At 39.5% G+C, this 22029-nt stretch overlaps 1 protein-coding gene across 2 annotated transcripts in view; it reads right to left on the reverse strand.

Annotated features, from left to right (window-relative positions):
* The window catches only part of NPSR1 (neuropeptide S receptor 1), a 56212-nt gene that overhangs the window by 12940 nt on the left and 21243 nt on the right, over positions 1–22029 (reverse strand). Inside the window, exons 3-4 of one of the 2 annotated variants that reach the window (XM_018075226.2) lie at positions 4779–4882; positions 4337–4430 (exon numbers count right to left, since the gene is read on the reverse strand). The exons of the other annotated variant lie outside the window; for it this stretch is intronic. Of the exons in view, the coding sequence (XP_017930715.1) occupies positions 4337–4430; positions 4779–4882 (198 nt within the window). The remainder of the gene's footprint in view (positions 1–4336; positions 4431–4778; positions 4883–22029) is intronic. 2 annotated transcript variants of the gene reach the window in all.

Genomic DNA, 22029 nt, shown 5'->3' on the forward strand with positions numbered 1-22029 from the left:
AAGTCAGAAAAATGAAATGTAAATGGTTCCTCTATGCTACCAAGAGAACCTTGTGAATGGATGTAAAGGACTGCAGGCCTGCCCTACTGCCTGCCTATTGATGCACCTTGAAGTGAGAAAGATTGCAAAACCTCTTCTATCAGGAAAAAGAAAATGCCTCAGTTCAGGATCAGAACAGAACTGCACACCCAGCTGCCTTTACCTCCAGCTACAACTTTACAGTCCCACAGAAATGTGGTCCTGAGGAGCATGGGCATCTCCTGCACTTCTCTGTATCGTGATGGGGGCCAAACCCACGTCCTGTTGAAAAGCATATGCCCAAGCCATGACAAGAGTGGACTGCTAACCATGAGACATAGCACATGACGGTGCTCAAGTGCTCAGCCCTGTTTTATCTGCTACAAGAGACATTGACTAGGAGATCTGTGATCTCATGGTGAAGAACAGGAGCTGAAGGATCCCAGAACACCCAACAGATTTGGGCTACTGCTTCCTCTTGACTTCCGGCCTCCTCCACTGTCAAGTGGGGAAAACAAGTGGGCAACCAAATGTTGCCTGGTGGCATCCATGGGATTTTGTAAATATCAATGTATCAGAGCAAAATGTCCCAAGGCTTTCATTTTCACAAATCGGTATCTTCTGGCTAAAATCCAGGTAGCTCTACTAAAAAAGTGTGGGGAAAAAGGGCTGATCTGTGGAATAGTAGTGATTTTCAGTGACAGTCCTCCTCAGTTAGATTGTGAGAGGAACAGATGGGGCAGCTTTTTTGATCTAGGAAGCTTTGGTGTTCAAATACTTTATTGCCCTAAAAAATACTTGAGGTGAAACAGAAAATCACTTTAAATTATGCATATCAAAAAGAATGTCTTTCCTCCTTGAAGCTCAAAGAGCAATACAAAAGCATGTGGGCGAAACATTCAAAAAGTAATTTTATGCTTTATAAAACATCAGTTGCAAATACTCAGTTATCCTGCTCATTTTTAAATGCTACCCACGTTCAGCAAAATACAGTCTTGCTAATCTAGGGCTTAAGGGAACTCTGATGACATCTGCCTAAGTGAGAGGGTTAGATTAAGTCTATAAATATTGCACAGGAGAAGGAGAACTGTAAAGTTTCCCAAAGCATAACAGAATAAACTTAGCAAAAGGAATATTAAGAATAAATTTCGCAAAATATTTCCTGACAGAAAGGATACTTCAAATGTGAGCTAACAACTTAAACTACATTCATACAAGTCTCAGTCGGGGTCACCTGTGTATTTCTAAGAGAAAAAGATCATACCTGGATAATATGCCTTATTTTATTTGCACTGTATAACAATGACTGTAATTTGGACTGAAGTGGGCAATTTGAGTTGGACAAGAGTGGTATTATATCTTTGTATTTTATAAAACATTACCTGCAATGTTCATTTATTCTTGTTTTAAAATGTCCCTTGTGTTTGGTAAAATATGGCCTTGCTAGTCTAAAGGGCTTTACAGGGCAGTGATTGCATTCAGGGAAGCAGACTTTTGTTTTATCAGACTAATGTTGATTTGCTGCCTCACAAGCAGGTTTTGTTTGGGGTTTTTTTGTTGGAGTTTTTTTTAGTAGTTACTCTAATATGCTCTAAATGCCAGCAAATCATATAACTAGAACTATGTCTGTTATAAGCGGAATAAAAAAAATATCAGATTTTGAAATACAATACTCTATTTAGCCAGTCTCAGTATTTTCCTTTAAAAAACAACATTGCTGTTTAACTGGAGAGTTTTTCATACTGGATGGTCAAGACTAACTCCCAGGGTTGAGGTGGAAATCTCAGTTGTGAGCACTGACTCACATAAAGGATGTTTTCATGTGACTGTCCCCTTTATTCTGCTCCCACCGTCCTTGCACTGTGACAATGGTTTTGTGCACATCTCTCTGCTCCCAGCAACGTGTGGCAGGGAGGCACCTCTTGGAAGGACCTTTCCTTCCTGCCACCAAGAACATCAATGCTATGCAACCCTTTGATAAAGTGACTGCCACTTTAAAATTAGGTTCTAAATCCAGAGAGAGTGGGCTGTTCCAGAATCTCATTGATCTGATGGACTTTAGCATTATTTTCAGACTAAAGCCATGCCAGGGACAGTTTACATCTATTTGGGTTTCTTTTAGTTAAGCAGTTCTTCTGTCACCTCTTGTTTAGTTTGTATGTTGTTTGCATATGCCTTTTCAACACGATGAAATGTCTTCTTCTATAACTTCTCAGTTTCTTTTCCTTTCGATCTTTATTTTACCATTTTTTGTTAATGCCCCTTTCTGCTTACAGAATGAGGTGCTTCACAGTAAAAGTGTTAGGAGTAGAAGCCATACTTCTTTCACATCCTTTATTTTCTGTGGTCATTTATGTGTTTGCAAAATAAAAAATATTCAACTGTCAAAGTCTGTCTTCTCAAAAACCGTGCAAAGTACAACTCATTGCAAATGCTTTTTAACAGGACTTGAAGCTAATAACTAAACCACAATTTAAAAAAAAAAGTTGGTTGACATTTTCAAAGCTCCTTAGTGATTTTAAAAATTATGTTTCCATGTGGCCTTGGAGTGTGATTTTTTTTCTCAAATCACACTCCAAGGCCACATGGAAACATAATTTTTAAAATCACTAAGGAGAAACAACTCTTTTGTTTCTTGATTGAATGATTGTGAGGGGATGAGTGTTTCATTTTGGAAAGAAATTTGCCACAGGTTGACTCAGAACTGTTCATGAAGTTTCTCTGTGTCATCACCAATAACAAAGTTTTGTAAATCTCTTTGTTCTCTATCTGCAGAATAACTAAGAGGGCATTTCAAAAGCCTCCCACATGGCACCTCTGCAAGAAGTAGCTGGGTTGCAAAAAGTGATTATTTTATATATATTCCAAAAAGTTGCTATCATAAATATATCTCTCTAGATTCTTCTTTTGGATTTACAGATGCTTTCTTTTCCCCTTTGAACATGGTCTTTGCTTGTCCATCAGTGAGTAGCCAACTCTTGCCAGAGGCAGGTGAGTTTTGTCAGTGCTTTTTCCTCTGCCCAGAGCTGCACCCAGCTGATGACTCTGGTACCCTTGACTGAGGGCAATGTTTGCTCTTCTCCATTTTTAAAAATAAAAGAAAAAACGTAATGGTATAGGTATAGCAAATGTGACTTTTATGAAAATTTGAGGTGAGATTTGAGGTGATTTTGGTGCAGGTTCTTTTTCAACTTCAAAGTGTTTTTCAAAGATTAACCATCAAATTCTTTACTGTGCCCAGGCAGCAATTTAACAAGTGCTACTTTTCCTATACAATGAAGAAGAAAGACCAGCAGGTCTGATCATCTTGCCCCACTCAGCTGGTTGCACCTGCCTTCCTGATGCAACATCAGCAGGAGCTGTAGGGCACACCACACTTACCAAAGCCTGCTGAGAAAACCTTGATATCAATCTCCCCGGCCTAATAAAGTTCATCTGCACACTGGAGAATATCAAGCTAAATTTCAGACAAGTATTTGAAGTTTTCAGATCTTAACATCTGCCAAAGCTGCACCACTGCCTTGGCTGTGATTGATTCATAGGTTTTTAAGGCCAGAGAGGATCATTAATCTGATCCCCTGAATAGAGCCATCTGGCAAAAGCCATCATTACTCCAAAACAAGAATATTTGCATTTGATTAAAGCACATTTTCCAGACCTCATGGTCCTTATAACTGTTCTTCTTCCTCCCCATCTGCTAATTCTGTTTATTCACTCAGTGCAACATACTTAATACCCCACTTTGTCTCTGTAGGAAAGAAGTAGTTTTCTTTAAACTGTACTTCTAAGAGAACAGGCGATATTTGACTGCTGTAAAAAAACCCATAAATCAAACCAAAACAAATAGAAGAAATTATAAGAAAGAGTAGGTGTCCAAACTTATACGCTATATCTTTTGAAGTTCTTATTAAACTGTTGTATGAATTCTCAGTACCATCCTCTCCATCAAGTTATTTTTTAGTGTGGATAAATAGAAAATATAGCTGTTGCAGCTTCTATAGTCAGTATAGTTGTACAAGAGATAACTTTTGCCTATAATTACCTTCTAATAATGCTGGAAAATAATGAAAACCACTATACATTTTAAAATGTCGTTTCATTCTTTGCTAACACAATACTTTTGAACGCTGCTAAGGGCTAAGTGGAGTTTAGTAAATCTTGAAATCAGAGTTCCTTTGTCATTTGAAAAACTGTAATGGAGTTCAAATGTAGCTACAGCAGGAATAAATAATTCATGGCAACAAGATTAAGAATTTTGAAAACTAAAAAATAATCCAGTAATATCCATAGCAATAACAAGGCACAGAAATTCTCCTACCTCCTTGCAAGAACTTCATTGGGTAAACTATGGCATGATACCGGTCTATGCTTAGTGACACAAGGACGTAAGTCGAGGCATAGAGAAGGACCACCTGGGGCAGAAGGTGTAACAAGAGAGCAGTTGAGAGAAATTTGTTGCAGAAAATTATGTCAGCAAGAACTCTGAACTAGGAATATTTGAAAACTTTTAAAGAAAGCAAAAAAAGAGAAAAAGCAAAAAACCCCCACCTTTTGTATTCACCCCGATATTTTTCCTTTACCTCGTCCACAAAATTAAAAAGATTTTATATGCTTTGATTAAAGTGTTTCAGCTTTAAATAGAAATTTTCATCATTCAGCACTTTTGAACAATTTTATACAGCATTTTTGTTGGGGTTTCCTGCTGTGGGGACACAAAGCACAGCAGCTTGGGCATACAGGGGAGCACGAGGTTTCTATACCTGGAAGTAGCGAACGATTCTGCAAACGATATCAGGAGCCATAAAATCTCCAGTGTAGCGCCAAATTATGTCAGTCATTATGTTTATGAGTCCCGTGAATGAATCTGCAAAGAAAATTAACTGAAGAAGTATTAAAAGAAGCAAATAATGGCCGCAGGTGAGCCACAGAGGTGGGTATGACCCTCGAGATGTACCAGCTCCCCCACTCCTGAGGGCAGCCGAGCCACAACTAGTCAGCTGAGAATGCTAGAGGAGCTGGGAAAGCTTCCAAAAGTTTGTGTATTTATTTTCTTGCTTTCTTAATTTACCACCAATCCATTCAGGCAGACAGCAAGATTCCCCTAAGCACGGGAGCCCATAGCTGGCTTCTCATGCACACAGCTTTCCTCTGCCCTCTGGGTTGCAGTTCAGTCTGGCTGGCACTACAAACAGGTCAGATGAGCTGGGCCCTTAAAGTCCTTTCTCCTCTCCATTGCTTACAAAGAGATGTGAGGTGATCAGCACTCCAGCCCTAGGCTGGATGCAGGTCCTGGTCTGTACCCGCATGACTAAAATTAACTAGGATCCATTCCTCCTCAAATAACAAGTTGCCTTTTTTTGTGAGTAGAGGTGCATAAAAATTTCCCTATGGGTGTTAATCTCACATACACCTAAACATTTTAGGCTTATCTGTGAGAGAAATGGAAGGGACAGCCTGATGGGCCTGATCCTGCAGTATGCTGGGTTCACTGACATCTACAAAGGGTCACCAGGTTTTCCATGAGGTGTGGATAAAAAATATAGCACTAGGGATGCTATAGGTTAGTGTCTAAATGTGTCAGCTTCATCCCAGCTGTGCCAAATATTGAACTACTTAATGTCCTTTTTTCTTTTTCTGTTATTTCATTAAAAAAGTGTCTCCTACAAAAGCACCTGGAGTGACAACCAAATGTTGCTAAAATCAGAGGAAATTTTGTCAGGACTTAATTTGCAAACTTAATTAATTAATGACCAACCCTGTCTTGTCTGCTTAAGGTTAACCTACTTATGCCTGTACTTTTACTTTTGCCGAATTAAATACACCTCAGGCTATTTTTTTTTTTTGAGAAAATCTAAGGGGATATTCCAGCCTTTGTTCTGCTTATTGAACAAGTGAGTGCTCACAGAGATGCAGGTTTCATAAACAAATTGCAAGAACTGGTGCTCCTCTTGTACATATGGGCGATATTAAGTTTTGCCTCTAAAACCAAGTTCTCTCTGTAGGACCAAATTTTCTAAGTGCAGTCCACGGAAGAAAATGTGCATCAATCCAGTATCATGCCACTTCAAGTAACATAGCATATTGCTCTTCTTGCACAGATTACCATAAAGGGAGAGAACAGGTTAGGAAAACATTTTGTGAAATTTATCATTACAAAACCAAGCAATATGAAGAAATAGCTTCAATTTAAAAAAAAATTTAGGGTGGTAAAGTGTTTCATTTTGATATCACCATTTTACATTTGAAAACCATCTCTAAAGTTTACTGTGATTAAGGTATTCTAACCCCCAAGTCAGAAGATTTTGATTTTAAATTTATACCTTTGGACACAAGATATTTCAATAATTTTAAAAAAAAATTTTTGAGAAGTAAATAGTTTGAGCCAGTATTTCCAAGCAAACAGGCATGGGTTTTTCAAAACGGGTTTCTACTAAGTCCTTAGAAATTCTAGATATTTCTACCTGGAAACTGAGATCTCAGCTTAATGTTTCAGAAAAAGCAACTTGTTTTGCTTCACTGGAAAACCAGGATAATTTTTTCTGTATCAGTAATTCTTTATCTCCTCATTTTTTCCTTCATTTATCTTGTCTTTTTCTCCATGGGTCAGTTCAAAATTAAATTAGTGTAACAATATTACCTCCCTCTTTATGACTTTATTGTTCAATTAATAGTAGTTTGCTCTTTATTCTCACAGTGTTTCCCAACCCTGTATTGTCTCTCTTCTCCCTTCCCCTGCCTCCATAGAGAGGCTGGATCAGAGATGACCTCCAGAAGGAAGTTTGTGGTTTGAAGCCTTATGTTAAATGTTGCTCATTGATTAGAGTGATGGGGCACAGAATGATTGTTCCTTTGATGAGTATAGTGGCTTTAAGGCTTTACTGAAAAGACTGTAGGTTATTAAGGTGGTCTTTGAAAAAAAATACAGAGCGTTAAGTTTTTCAAAAAGTGAAATGCATCCTCCAGCAGTGGTTCCAACCCATCCCTTCCCCTTTCCTTACTCCTGAATTATTGATTCATATTCTCTCTCTCTCTCTCTCTCTCTCTCTCTCTCTCTCTCTCTCCCTCCCTCCAATAGTGAAATATTCATTGGTTCAAAGCAATGCACATCAATAGAATTTCACCTCAGGGTATCCTCTGGCTTTTCATGGTCTGAGCATCTGCCAAACAGGTGCTAAATGGGGGCTCAGCTTTCCTCCAGAGGGGGAGAGCTCAGGACTGCCCTCCTTCCTACCAATCTGAGAGCTCTGGAGAGAAAAGGGAGGGAGAAAGGAAAGCACCTCAGCTATCTGCTCATTTCCCTCTTCTCATCACCGTTTTCCTATACCTTTCCAATGCATCAGGATAGTGCTTTGAGGGTGCATTCTGCAGCTGTGGTGGGAGATGGGACAGTGTCCTGGTGCTTTCCTTCATGCAAGCAATTTGGGCAGTTCCAGAAGCTTATGGCCACATCAGCTTTTTAGTTTGCGTCAGTACTGTGGTTTTTAACCTGTGGGTGGCCCCCACTTCACTGACTTACATGATGGAGATCCACAGGGTAATGAGCCTTCGCTTCAGCTGTTGCTCAACTCAAAGTTATTCTCCAGGGTGCCCTTCATGAATCCTACACTATGTACCTGCTAGCCAGTGCTCAGGCTGAGGAACCATAGAGGGGTTTACTCAGCTGAAGCAGACCCCTCTCCACAAATGCACAGAGTGAATATCAGCTCCATCCTTTTCATGCTACAGGTCTCTTCCTGCTGCATAGCATACCTACAAGTATATCTATAGCCTTAAGTACTTCAGAAGCTTTAAAGACAACTCTAAATTGTCTTCCCCTTGAGAGCCATTGAGTGAGGTTTTTCAGGTGACTGCAGAGGCTTTTAAACGAGGTTTAAACTTCACAGCTTCTTTGTGCTGTCAGCCTCAGCTCCTCTCCCCCAGCAGTACATTTTAAGGGTTCTTTGTGCTGAGTTTCAGAATCACTGCAAAGGGCTCAGCATGCTCCTCTGACCATGTGCCCTGAGCACAACACACTGCATGCCAAAGCCAATGTAGACAGCTGTGAGTGTGCGCCGAGTTTAGCCAGATTTCTCAATGCCCTTTAATTAGAGAAATATTCTTCCACTCAGCATCCTCATGTCTTCTCAGGTTTTAGAAATCCCTCTTGTCTTTTCGATCCTAAAAGTACCAGACCAACTTTTCTCACTTCTCCAGTCTTTTGCTGCCTGCTCCAGAGGGTGTTTCTTATCCTATCTCTGCAAAGACAAAGCACCAGACCCTCTCACTATGACACAACTGCACACCTTTAGAGGATCTGTCCTGCAGACACATGTTACTTCATATAGGGCCACCAAGTAAATAATGTGCCTTGTGCAGGTGATCAGACAGTATACAGGAAACATTATATGTAATTTGAATTGCTGTAATAAAGGTTAGTGTGTGTAAGTCACCTGGTTTCAGCAATGAATTCTCAGCAGATCACACATTCCTTGGCTGCTTTCAGCAAGCTTACACCTCAGTGCATGTCACTGGATGACATCATTGACATCCTAAGTGGTGAATGTCAGGTACAAAAAACTAAGAGAGCTGGTACATTGCTCTAAACCTTGATGTCCTCATTAGTGTAGGTATCCTCACCACTCCTTACTAAGCTGGTGGCTTGCATATTAGATACTTGCGTTCTTTCACTGATGAATGTTTGTGGGCCAAACAACACCAAGATCATTTCTGAAAACTGTGCTAATCAACCTTCACTCATAACTGTGTGCAAGCTTGTCATTGCAACCGCTTCTTAATACTCTTCTGGGTTCTTTTACTAAGAAGTGGCGTACGTAGCATGGTTCTGTGTAGTCATTGCTAGGCAAGAGTGTGGTTTATTTACTTAGAAAAATTGGTAGAAAATCAATTAATGAAATACATTCTCTTTTGATACAAAGTAAAGATAAGACAAAGTGCTAATTTGTGACTTTTAAGCCAAATGTAAATTCACAGAAGGATACAGATGAAATGATACTTTGTTGAAGAAAAGACATGGCACTAGTGTGACAGAGATGGTAGTAGTTTGCTCTTGATGGGAAGTGGAGTTTATATAAACTTATGTAAAAGAAAAATTCTATGATATTTCAATAGTAAGGAAAAACAGAGGGAGGCAGGAAGGACAGATGGCTTTGCTTGGGCAGAGGGAGGAAGAAACAGTCTATTGGGGTTTGCAAAACTGGACAAATTTGCAACCCTTCATCTTCCTCCTCCCTGCCACCACCATGGCCACAGCCAGTCCTCAAAAGCAGAACTAGTTTCTACCTTTACAAACCTGTCAGCATTTCAAAATGCAATGTTTTTAAACAGTATTTATCATAAAGGCTGAGAAAATGTCTGAGAAGGAGAAGCACCCTGTTGTTCCCAGAGGAGACTGAAACACACTGAATATAGTGCTACAGCATCTATTGTTGGGAAATATCTCAGGTACTGAACACATTACAGATCTAAAGACAATGTAACCCAAGTTTCCATCATACTCAGTAAAATCTCTTCGGATTTTTTATGGGCATGACTGAGCGCAGGCATTGCCTCTATGTATATGAGCCCAGGAACTGCTTGGTTCAGGAGGTGATTACAGTAGCTCGGGTGGTGGGTGCTGCCTCGTAGGACTGAGGAGCTCAAAAATGTAAAAAAAGAAAACACTGCCCTTGCAGGGACAAATCTGAATACAGGCTTGCTGTTGCTATGAGTGAAACAAATTTTTATGTCAAAAATCCCTCCACAGAGATAGAAATCCATTATAGAAAACAAATGGAGGTAATTAGCAATCTGGCGTGGGAATACAGACAGGTTAAAACTGTCTCAGTTAATACGTTCATAGAAATTCATTGACTTGATGGCATTGCCAAAGGGATGTGCCTTGTGCAAACTTCAGGACATTTCTTTCATTACAACTAAGGAGGTTAAGACAAAAATCTGCATTAGCAACTCTGCAAGAAAATATCTCTATCATTTGATTATTAGTACTGACACCATGCTTCCCTGAAGACACTTACCCTAAAGATGCTCAAAGTCTTTTCTGTCAGAAGTGGAGAGCAGATTGCTGGTGAACTGTGGTGGGTTAAAAAGCCCCATGTCATCTCAGCTGCAGTTTCATCATTTCCCACTGATTAAAACAGCTGATTAAAAATTTAGTTGGATGTGGTGATCCATCACTTCTTGGTGAGTCCGTACCTCTTACTGAAATTTCCTCTCTCTCTTCATGTCGCTTACAGAGGTATATTTTGTTCTGCTTTGTTGATGGCACCAAGCTGCACAAGGCATCTCAACATGGTGTGCCAGACAGGGTGTGCAAGCTCCTCGTCCTGGCTGAACATTTCATACGTCTTATTCTTTTTGGACGTCCCAATGTGCGTTCCTGTCACCTACCACTCCCCAAAGAGCACATCCTCTGGAAGGATCAGAAGCAGCAGTTTACTAACCCCTCCCTGCAATGGGGAGATAGACACTTAAAAACAAAAGAGGCATTGCTGCTCTATGACAAAAATAATGTCCTGTCTATGATTTTTGAACTGATGAGGCAGGCATTGCTGGTCTGCCCTTGCTGCTCTGTGTCATGCTTGATGTGCTGTCAGGTAATAACAGTCAATGCTGTGAACTTGCCTTTCAAGTTAATAAAACTCGTAGCTGATTTTTTTAGACCTGAGGGTGCAAGCAATTTAAATTAAGAATTCTTAGGGGTCCTGAAGATTGGCTTGAGGACAGGCACAGGGCAGAGAGAGCAGGAAAAGCTGTCCTGACTCCTGCAGACACCCTTGAAGCTTGTTCTGTTACTCCCACTCTTCCCATAGCCTGTGCTTTCCACTGAAAATGTCACATGTGGCTTTGCAAGTATTCACTGCACTAGAAATAATTTTGTGGTCATGTTAACTAGAAAATATACCAAGCCCCCTGCTCTTATTCAGCAGCTATTGGTGAAATAGGTTATGTACCAGCTCTGGCAACTGTAGGACAAGATACTTTCAAGACACTTAGAGGATACCTTTTCAAATTATTATATTTTAGCTCTTTAAATGCTGAGCCCCAAGAGCCTAGTGTGTTGCCTCTCCATGCAGTCATGGTGCAATGAGGGGCTGCATGTGGAGCAGGTGTGAATGTGAGAGTCACCCTCATGTTTGTATTTCATGACCTCTTTATTTATTTCAAGTGGTACCTAGCATTTTCCAGAAGAAAAAATACTTCTAAGATACCAAGTACCAAACAAGTCCATTTTAATTCTTTCCTTCCCCAACATCTTGTACATAGATTCTTCTGCTGTTTCTTCGAAATCCTCCTTACTGATCCTTTTGACAACTCTTTACCTCAAGTATTTTAAGGACTTGCCGTTCATATCTTGGTCACAACAGCAACTGCATGATTATTCTCATCTAAAACATGTGGACTGTTGTAAGAATATTTTCTGTTGCTGTAGTTCAGGCACTCTGGTGATTATAGTCACCAAATAACCACACTTCTTATAATGCTGCCTTAATTGGCTCAGATATTGTTGATGTAGACACTTTAGTCTAAGTAGGAATGGTAAGGATAAAGCCTTCTTTCCTCCCTCACACCAAACTGTAAGATTCCCACGATGTTCAAGCAGTGATATTGCATGCTGCAGCTCAATTTTTGTCAAACCTTAGGCTTACCATTGCAGAATAGTAGAGCAATGTTCATTCCCATTTTTGTACCTGCTTTGTCTCCCCTGGTGTTTGCTGATAGCATGAACAAAAGCATACTGGCAAGATTCATTGGCGAATTCCCTTGAAAAATCACCACGTGGAAAAGACAGAACATGCAAATGTATACTGAGCTGCTTTCCATTAAATATCCTGCAATGCCAGAACAGGCTGAAAATTCATTACATGTGGTCTGGATCTCAGTCCTATAATTAAGCTGAATTTGGCTAAAATAGACTTCTAAATGTTTGGTCTTATTAGAACAACTAAGTCTCTGTAGCACTGTATGTGTATCTTTGACCTGAATTCCATAAATCCTGTTAAACTTTTGTAAACATTTGGTAACTGGCTAGGCAATGGAGTTAAAGGAAGTGACTCTCCAGAGAAAACCTGTAAAAGACATGAATGTGAGTTGGACAGATTGGCAGGGGACAAAGTACCCCATGAAAATGTTGGATATATTGTCCTACAGCCCTTTGCATACATGGATAAAAGGAAATTTGTGTTATTGTTGGTGACACAAAGACAATATAACTCAGAATGATAAATAAATACCACTTGCTTTAATATGCAAGAAGGGAATAGAAAAGAACCCCTATCTTCTTAATGTAACTTTTTGTTTCACTGCTTTTTTAGTGCATGCAAAGGCTATTTCCAGCATACTTTCCATTTGGTTGCAATTAGAAACCCTGCAGAACAGATGATGGACTAAAAGATGTTAATGATATATTGGTACATCTAATGTCAAAATTTTAAAGTCTTGTCTTTTAATGAGTGCTAATGAGATCCTAAATGATGATTCCAAGTGTAGTCATTATGGCCATGCTGTTGGCAGCACCATGCTCATGCAGTCCTGTTTCTCAGTGTTTGCTGCCAGCATATGAAGAAGCTGGATAGAAAATTCCACATATCTACTTTCATTTAATAATAGAAGTCAAACTCTCATGGGGAGTAACTGTAAAATAAATGTCTCCTGTGTCAGATGAAAATCCTGCCTGTATGTCCATCAGGGAATCAAACAGGTATCCATACAATTTAGAAGCAACGTATTTTTCGAGCAATTCGGAAAGAAATCCACTTCCCCCCTTGATGCTGAAATGTTGGGCCCAAAGGATTATAAAATTTGTCTCTCAAGCACCTTTTATTGAAAACAAAAATAAAAACAAACATAGCACAACTGTCATTAGAATTTGAATGTCTGAAACAGGCTGAAGGTAGGAAAACCATAATCAGTCCTTCAGGACCACAGAACAATTCTGTAGCTGTCAAAACAAGAATTAAGGCTTCCTATAAAACTGGGATAAATTGGCACAGCAAAAGCAGACTGCTGCTGATGTAGAAAATACCTTATTCAGTCTGTTGACTGCCAAATGTATCTATATAGCATACTCAGGGCTACCACTAGGCCACAGGAAAGGTTATCAAAATACCAACCATCCTAATGTCTGCTTTTGCTCTGGAACCCTATAGAAAACCCCTAGTTCACCTCTTGCCCTTCATGTTTCCTTGTGCCTCATTATATGCGATAGATGTGATAAGAATAAAAATGCAATTGTTCTTCTTGCGCTCTACCTTGTCCAAAAAACCCGTTGCTTTAAAGTAAGTAATTTATGAAAAGATGCATCAAACAGGACCAATGTTTTGCCAGCCAGACTTAGAGGTGCTGCTGCTCTGTTTTCCCAAAGTTACTAATATGAACAAAGGCTGTGCCTACGCCACCCAAACACCGTGTCTGTGGGCTGTGGCTTTGCATGGACCTGGTGCATCAGATGTTCATCAGTGTGGCCAAGTCAGACCTCTCTGACAGCACTGGATGTACACACTCCTTCCCTGGGGTCCCAAAGAGTTCAACCTGAGGCTGATATGGCGGCACAAAAAGCCTCTCAAAGACCTACACAGAACTTTGCAAAAAGGGAGTCAAAACCTCCCACCAGTGTCAAAAGTCTTTGGATTTCATGTGATTGTTGGTTTGAGGGCTAAGCCAGCCAGCAGCTGTGTCAAGGTTGGAATCCCAGCTCAAAACCAAAACCAGAATATTCTAAAATCATAAAGGAAGTTAGATTTTTCAAAGTGTCTGACTTCTTTTCCTGACCAAAGATTTATGAGTATCTTTGAGATGAATAACCAGATATTTGGATTTTCCCTGCAGGTAATTCACTGAGATTGATAAGTGTAAAGAGTATAAACAATAACTCCAATTTGAAAACTAAAATCAATTGACTTGTGTCTTTTCCACATCCTCTCAGTCAGCATTCTAGCAAGGTACTTCTGAAATTGGAATATCTTCCAAAATAATGAATGAATATGAAATTTTGTATTTATTTACAATTCACACTGAAAATGTAACTCTGTGGGAAAAGCTTCATGAAGATGAAAGTGTCTTTATCTACTTCTGAAGGGTCAAAAAGGGATGTGAGTACTTTTAGAAACCTGTTAGTATCATAGGATAATTCAGGTTGGAAACTACCTTTAAAATCATAGAGGAATAAATAATGTAATCCACAGGCTGTATAAATTCATCAACCTGATGAATTTGTAATCCCTATCTTTTTAGGAACATTTTCTGCAAAGCACAAAAAATGCATTGTTGAAACATTGCTTGCTGAAAACAGTGCTAACCTACCAAAGCACTCATTTGAAAATGTATTTGATATATTAATGAGCAGATGCTTAAGGATTTGGAAATGAAATTGAAAATGTATAATGCTATCTTGCAAGAGTGGGTAGTCCATTCATTTGTGACATTTCAGGATGATCAAATTAATCTTCAGCAGGAGTAAAATATTTTGTTTGCAATATTATCTGCACACGAAGAGGTCCAATAAAAGAACTCAAAACCATTTCCTTTTACAGATCCTTTCAAATTTACATAGACATTATGAACATGTAAGTGAAGCACTGAGTTATTTAAAAGCATACCTCGAAGGGCATGGTTTTGAAAGCACTGCTTTGTTTTTCTGATGGATCTTATTGAATTGATTTTTTTCAGTCTATTTGTATTAGCTGGGTAGAGCATTCACAGAAGTGCAATTGTGTATTGTAATTTCACTTTGATCACAGTAATTTTCTTTCTTGTGTCTCCCAAGCAGTCTTCTAGAAAACGCAGCAGTTGATATTGAACTGCTTGCAATCCACTCAGGCAGCTCATAAAAACATTATTAAAAGGCAAATGCCCTTTGTGCTCATTACTTCTAAACCACACAAGCTGAAGAGCCTTAATACTTCTAAGGCATTTTAATATATTGAGATGTACTCGGCTGGAGTTAGTGTCATGGCTTTCCAACTGAAAACTTGTGCTCTCCTGTCAGTGACTGGTTTGATTTGCCTCTGACTCTCCTTCCAGTTCAAGAGGTCAATTGTCTAAGTGTGGGTTGCTGGAAATTTCAATGACTGGCAGGTAGCACATGTATTCTTTCTGGAGTCATCTCTTATCTCTGACAGAAGGAAACTTTTCAGAGCATTCTGAAGCATCTCCTTGATACTAGTGAGTGTCCTCCTCCCAAACCATGGAGGCTCTGGAGATGTGCAGTCCTGCGAAGGTGCTCCAGCTCACCTGCTACTGTGAATCTGTCCCCAGAGTGAGAGTTCTGGGAGACCTGTGAAGGCCACAGAGGAAAAGAGCACTTCCTATGCCCATATGTTGTGTGCACTTTACCAGGTAGAATAATAATGAAGCCATTTTACAGATATCCTTGATGTTCACTGAGGAAGTGTCATAGTGCTTTAGTTTCTGATTGCATTAAACAACAATCATCTTCCCACCTCCTAAGATTATCCCTTGCTCAGCAACACCCATGAATGTGATCTTCAAACATGTGAGTTTTTTCCTTTACCTAAAGAATTGAGAGCACATCTGAGGATGTGCTTTCTGTCAAAATCAGTCACTGTGCAGGTGATCTGCAGCTTTCCCCAGAAAGTGGGGAGCAACAATACTTGCTGTAGAGTTCAACAACTGAATAATTATTGCCTTGTAGTGTACTGGGGATTTTCTCCATCACAGCAGCTGTCCTGGGTTAGGGTATTCTTTTCCTCATTGTAGATTTTGTTTTCTGTAAATTTTGCAGTAATTATCTTCATCTTCTTTTGTATCTTGTCTATTTCTGCTGTAAACTAAGCATTAACTTTATATAGTCTACAGGGTCCAGGTTTTATAGCCTAAGAAGTCTTTCTGCAAATTGCAGTTATAAAGGATGCTGGAATATCTAAGACCTTCACACAGACAACAGGCACCACTCTAGTCAATATCAAATTGTCAACATATAATTTATTTTTTCAGTTGGCCTCAAAATCTTTATTCCAAATAACGATTTCTCTATTGGCATGTGATTTCCCCTAAAAGGGAAATTATTTTTCCTTTTGGTGTATTAGTGGAATATACTTCCCCTTTCATAATAAGTAAACTGCACTGCCTTCATTTTCTCCTCTCCACTGCTCCCCTCACCATCCTCCACTTCCAGCTCTCAATGTAGATATTTGATAATCGGATAACTGTGGTCTAAATAGAGTGTGTGTGTTCCTCCCAGAAAGAGCACCTAAAAGTTGTTTTCAGTGGTGGAGTTTATGCTTCTACCATAACCAAAAGAAATTAGTAGCCAATGACCTGAAATTCAGTTTTCAGTACACTAGTTGTTCCATGCTGCATGCCTTTGGAGATGGTATGCACTTACAGTAAGGTAGCTTTGGAGTGCAATACATGCTGACAGAAAATCCATACTTGAGGCAATCTACACTCACTTTTCCCTGCCCCAGACACAATGCAAAACACTTTCATGCTGAGTTCCATCAACCACCCATTTTCTCCAAGGTGTCAGAACACTGAACACCTTTGTCTCACCCACTCTACAACCAGGTTCCAGTTAGCTCAGGTGCTACATGCCCACATTACTCAAAAATCTCTTGTTGAACAAGTGTTTGCTGTAGAAGAGGCAGGAAGTGGTTTTGAGAAATACCTGAGGGATGTAAGAGGTGCCCTATTTTGAACAAACCGAGTTGATTTACTCACTGCACGGAAGGCAAACTGGGAATTTGGGAGGTACTTGGTGAATAACATATTGTGGTGTTCCACTGAACTGTCCAAGCAGTAAAAGCTAGTATCCCTGTGCTGGGAGACTTACAGACAGTCTTCACTTACAGCCAGGTTGCAAGGGTAAAGGATACGTTATTGATTTGTTTATTTAAGAAGCTTCAGTGTTTGAGAGAGATAATATTTTACAGCATAATGAGAGGACACTCCAGAGAAACTAGGTTGATGTGCAACTCATGTGGTTGACACATATTAATATTAGATTAGACACCTCTGCAAAGCAAAGATTTCAGGTGGGTAATTTTATTGCTGTGCTGTCTTTTGTGCATTAAAATTTCATGACAGTTTCTGTCTTAGAGCAGTGAGATTTGCCACTAATAATTCTTTGACACAAAGAAACTTAGTGGATGTTTGAGTACTACAACACTATAAAAACTCATCAGAGAAGATGATCAGAGATTGGAAATGCATGCACTGGATGAGTGGATCGGTGTTGTAGTACAGAATTTCATGGGTCCCATGCAACCACTACTGTGAGGAATACTTCAAATGGACTCTGCCATCTAACAAGCTCAGTATTTAAAATGTGTCAGCCTTACTGTGTGCCTGCATGGGCTTCTGTCAGGGATAATCAGGAATCCAAATTTAAATTGATTCTGTGAATGAAAGATGGAAGATGAGTCACGGTATCCTCCTTTTAGAAAGGTGAACAAAACACTGAAAGACCCTTACTTTTCCAGGGTTATGTACAAAGCTGTCCTCAGAAGTGGTGACACTCGATTACGTGCTAAGGATGACAGAAAAAGCCACTTTTGCTGTTCAGCCCTTTTAGAGGGGATCTGCTATCAACTTCCACAAATGAACATCTGTGACCTCGCATTTCTTGAGAAAAGACTTTAAATAAGAATGTCCCCTTGATTTCTAAAAATATTGCATGTTTCATAAAAGAAAGAATACTGAGCAACAGATTACATTTCTCGTATTTCAATTGACTTATCAGATATCACTGGAGAGAGAGTTTCCTAACAAGCAGTGAAATTACCATAATTAATGTATCTTAAATTGTTTCTCTGGACTTCATAGTAATATAGCAGTAACTCCAGCAAACCCACAACACATTAGAAACCCACTGTGTATACAATCCCTATCTCTGTAGCATGGGAAAGCCATTTTCCAAGAGGGCTGTCCATCCCTTCCACATGTGGCATCAGCTCTCGTTTTTTCCCTGCCTTTGGGAACTGGAAATGAAAATGGATAGAAATCAGTTCTTCTGTTCAAAACTAGAAAATATCCATCAGTAGAACAACACCATCTTAAAATGTAGAGGGGTTTTGTTTTTTTTCAGGAAATAGTTAAGCTTCTCTTTTTTGTCACGTATCTTCAGGTTCCCGCAACTTCAAAGCAAACTGTTTCCTCATGCTGAAATCACTCTATTCACCTCCTCTAGTCTGCAGGCTTCTGGATATTAGGATAATGTTTTTTCTATTGTTATTTTACAATGAAAGTAAAAATGTCTTGCAAGAAAAAATTCTTGCTGTTCATTATCAGTAACCTCTAAGAAACTGGCATGATCAACTGCGTCTGCTTTTCAGTGTTGTTAACGCTACTCCTTAAGAAGTAGCAAAAAGTCTGACTTGTAAATGAAATGTTTGGAGATTTATCCATATGTAATATCCATCCTATTTTGACCAATCACATTCTTGTTAAGCAGGTCTTCACTCTTCTCTCTCTCTTGCTACTGTCTGCTAATGTAATAGGAGTGATTTACCTGCAAGTTTCTTTTGAATTTCAAGGTTCAGGCTATGGAGTGTGTGTGTGTGTGTGTGTGTGTACGTGTATTAAATTTGTGCAGAAACAGAATGAACTGCTAAAACACATCAGATCCTTCAGGTTGCTCTTTTCAGCAACACAGTAGGGCACAACACTTACTGAACTCAATGATCTTGGAGGTCTTTTCTAACCTAATTGATTCTATGATCCTAAAGGTTCTCCTTTAAGGCTGATCAGGCAGCTGTACGTAGAGTTAATGCACAGGTTTGGAGTAAATTTTTCACTTAAGCTACACTTCTATTCCAGATCCCATTTAGATCTCTGCAACTACCTGAAAGGAGGTTGTAAAAAGGTGGGTGTCAGTCTGTTCTCCTAAGTATAAAGAAATAGAACACGTGGAAATGGACTCAAGTTGTGTCAAGGGAAGTTTGCTTTGGATATTAGGAAAGACTTCTTCACAGAAAGGGTGGTCAAGCATTGGAACAGTCTGGCCAGGAAAGGGGTTGAGTCAGCATGACTGGAAGTATTTAAAAGATGTGTAGATGTGGTACTTAGGGACATGATTTAATGATGGAGTTGGCAGTGTTAGGTTGGACTCAATGACCTTTTCCAGCCTAAACAATTCTATGATTTTATAAATAAATTGTGTTTGGGGCAGTGCCTAGAAAAGCTTGGACAAATTCCAGATAGCAGTTTAGAAAAGAGCTGAGCACAATAGAAATATTCCTGTACTTTCCATCAGGTAACATGTTGCTATGCCTTGCTGTGTTTAAAAATGAACAAATAAAAAAGGTGGGGAGAAACAACGCTGTAAAAGTTTGTATTCGTGGATGGGATTTAAATCAGAGCCTTCTGAGGTCTGATTGAAATGGAGAAAGATTAGGTTCTTAGTTGTCAAAGACGAATAGTAATCCTGACATATTTGGTGACGTATGAACTCTGAAGGGATTTATATAGTCAACTTTAGAGATCAAAATTAGGAATTGAATCCTCCGGTACAAGTCAGTGAAACTTAAAGGCAACTTAGAGTGTTTTTTTCTATTGGCTATAAATGGAGCATGGGGCATCTTATCCTACAGTGAGGAGTCTAAAATAGATGGCATGAATAATCCCTAAAATGAGTACCACTGTGCAAGAATGCAGTCATGAAATTTAATCTAATTGTGTCTGTGACAGTTATGTCCCACTGTGCTTCCCAGGACTGTTTTCAAGATGTATGCTTCCTTTAGACCTAATTCTGTTCACATGGCAAGAAATTAGCAGAGCATTTTCCCTCTACCTTTCCTGCTTTAATGATGCTGTATAAAGCAAAAGGTGTAATGTTCCAAATAACAGTAACTTCCTCAGGTGAAGAAGGTCACAAATTAAAATCTTTTTGGCTCAAAGATCTGCAAATGTAAATTGTCACCTAGGTACTCAACCACTGAACTATAAGAGAACAAAGATGTCTGAAGATACTTGCCTAAGTCACATTTTACTCAGCTAACTAGAAAATTTACTAAGATAGGAATTTCATTGTTCTTTTTACATTGTTTCTTTCAAATAGCATATGGTCACTCTAGCATATGAGCCCAGACCACATTGCATTTTTGTTTTACAGCCCTCAAAGTGCTGTAGTTGCCCAGACAAACCTTTATAATCTCTACATAGCCCTATGGTATCAGCAGAGCTGTGATGGTGCCGTAATTTAGCTGCACAGTGCAAGTTTCATCACAGGGTTAGAGAAATTATATTGCAGGTGAAAGTGGGAGTAAAAAACTAATAACAAAAAAACAACCGAAAGGAAGTGCTTTCATTTTAGTCACACAGATGTCTAGTCAGGAAAAGCATTCACGTGCAAAGATCTAAAAGAATGACAGCTCCTTTTGAAATAATACAAATAGAAAATGTGGACTGCCTATGTGGAAATCTGTAGGTGGTTAAGTGGAATCAAGTTTAGGCTCTGAGTGTGTGTGTCTATTGAAATGAGAAAATGATGCCTTTGCTAAGGATAGGGTATCGAATGTCCATTCATCATTTTTTAATCATTTCAGAAATTACTTATTAGCTGGGAAAAGCAAATAGAACAACTACTTCCATCTTAGTTTACAATTGTATGATCTAGGGTGAATTTTGGGAGATAGGATTATCACTAAGATGTTCCACTAATGTTATTATTATTTCCATTATGAGCCTTAGGGATGGCATTCAAAAACACTCCTGGATGGCTTAGAAACAGAAGTGGTGCCTGCTTTTTATTTTATACATATATATACACTGGAAAGGAATAATCATTGCATCATCATGGCTAGGCTTTGCGAACGAAGATTTGGGAATCATTGCATACTGTATTGAATATTTATAGGCATGTTTAGAAGCAGGAGGATTTATGAATTAAAGCCTATTAAGTCTCTAGAGGTTATATAAGGATATACTCATTATTTTTTTTACAGGAATCCATACCCCTACTCAAAATACGTTATTACTCCACAAAATGCAAGTTAAAGAAAGATAGCTCTGGCTTCAGAGTGTTAAAGTGATTGAGATGCAGATGAAATGAGGGCATGTCATCTTTGTTGCTAAATTCTCAGGGTCCCAGATGGTCCTTTGCAATGTGATAAAAACCACATCCCCCAGATACTACACTGAAATTGATAGCAGAGCCACTGGCAAGTGAGGAGAGTGTGTCTGCTGTTTTGCAGTTGTGGAGGAGATGCAGCTTATATCACTAGGCACTTTGAAAATCCCACTCTGAGCTCCTATGTATGATCAACACACAAACTGCCCCCTTACAGTATTAGGCACTGTACTTTGAGGAAAGAAAAGACCTTTTTAATGAGTTCTCCTAGCCTTCGTGGACCTCAGTTCTGTACATGGGATTATGCTGCAGAATGGTTTTTGCTGCCATTAGGGGATCTGAAGACCACTGTTCAGAGACAACAGACTAAAAATCATTCATTTAAGGATGTCCGCCTGGTGGCTTGTGATTGGATTAATTGCAAATGATGAATCATGGACATCTTGTTCCTGGATTTTTAGGATTAAAGTAGGCTATAAAAATAAAAGTCATTACAGGGTTTTTAAGTGGATGACTATTCCTGCTTCCAGTAGCAAATTTGGAAAGTTCATTACCTTTATATTGTCACTAATGGGAGGGACATTACATTCTGGGTTAAGAACTGGCTGGATGGTCGGGCTCAGAGAGTGGTGGTGAATGGTGCTGCATCCAGTTGGCAGCTGGTCACCAGTGGTGTCCCCCAGGGATCAGCGTTGGGCCCAGTTCTGTTTAATATCTTTATTGACGATTTAGATGAGGGGATTGAGTCCACCATTAGCAAATTTGCAGATGGCACTAAGATGGAGGGGGAGTGTCGATCAGCTGGAAGGCACAAGGACTCTGCAGAGGGACCTGGACAGGCTGGACAGTTGGGCTGATTCCAGTGGGATGAGGTTCAACAAGGCCAAGTGCCGAGTCCTGCACTTTGGCCACGACAACCCCCGGCAGCGCTACAGTCTGGGCACAGAGTGGCTGGAGAGCAACCAGGCAGAAAGGGACCTGGGAGT

This window comes from Manacus vitellinus, unplaced genomic scaffold, assembly GCF_001715985.3.
Source record: "Manacus vitellinus isolate BGI_N305 unplaced genomic scaffold, ASM171598v3 scaffold_3_pilon, whole genome shotgun sequence".
In the NCBI taxonomy this organism is placed as follows: domain Eukaryota; kingdom Metazoa; phylum Chordata; class Aves; order Passeriformes; family Pipridae; genus Manacus; species Manacus vitellinus.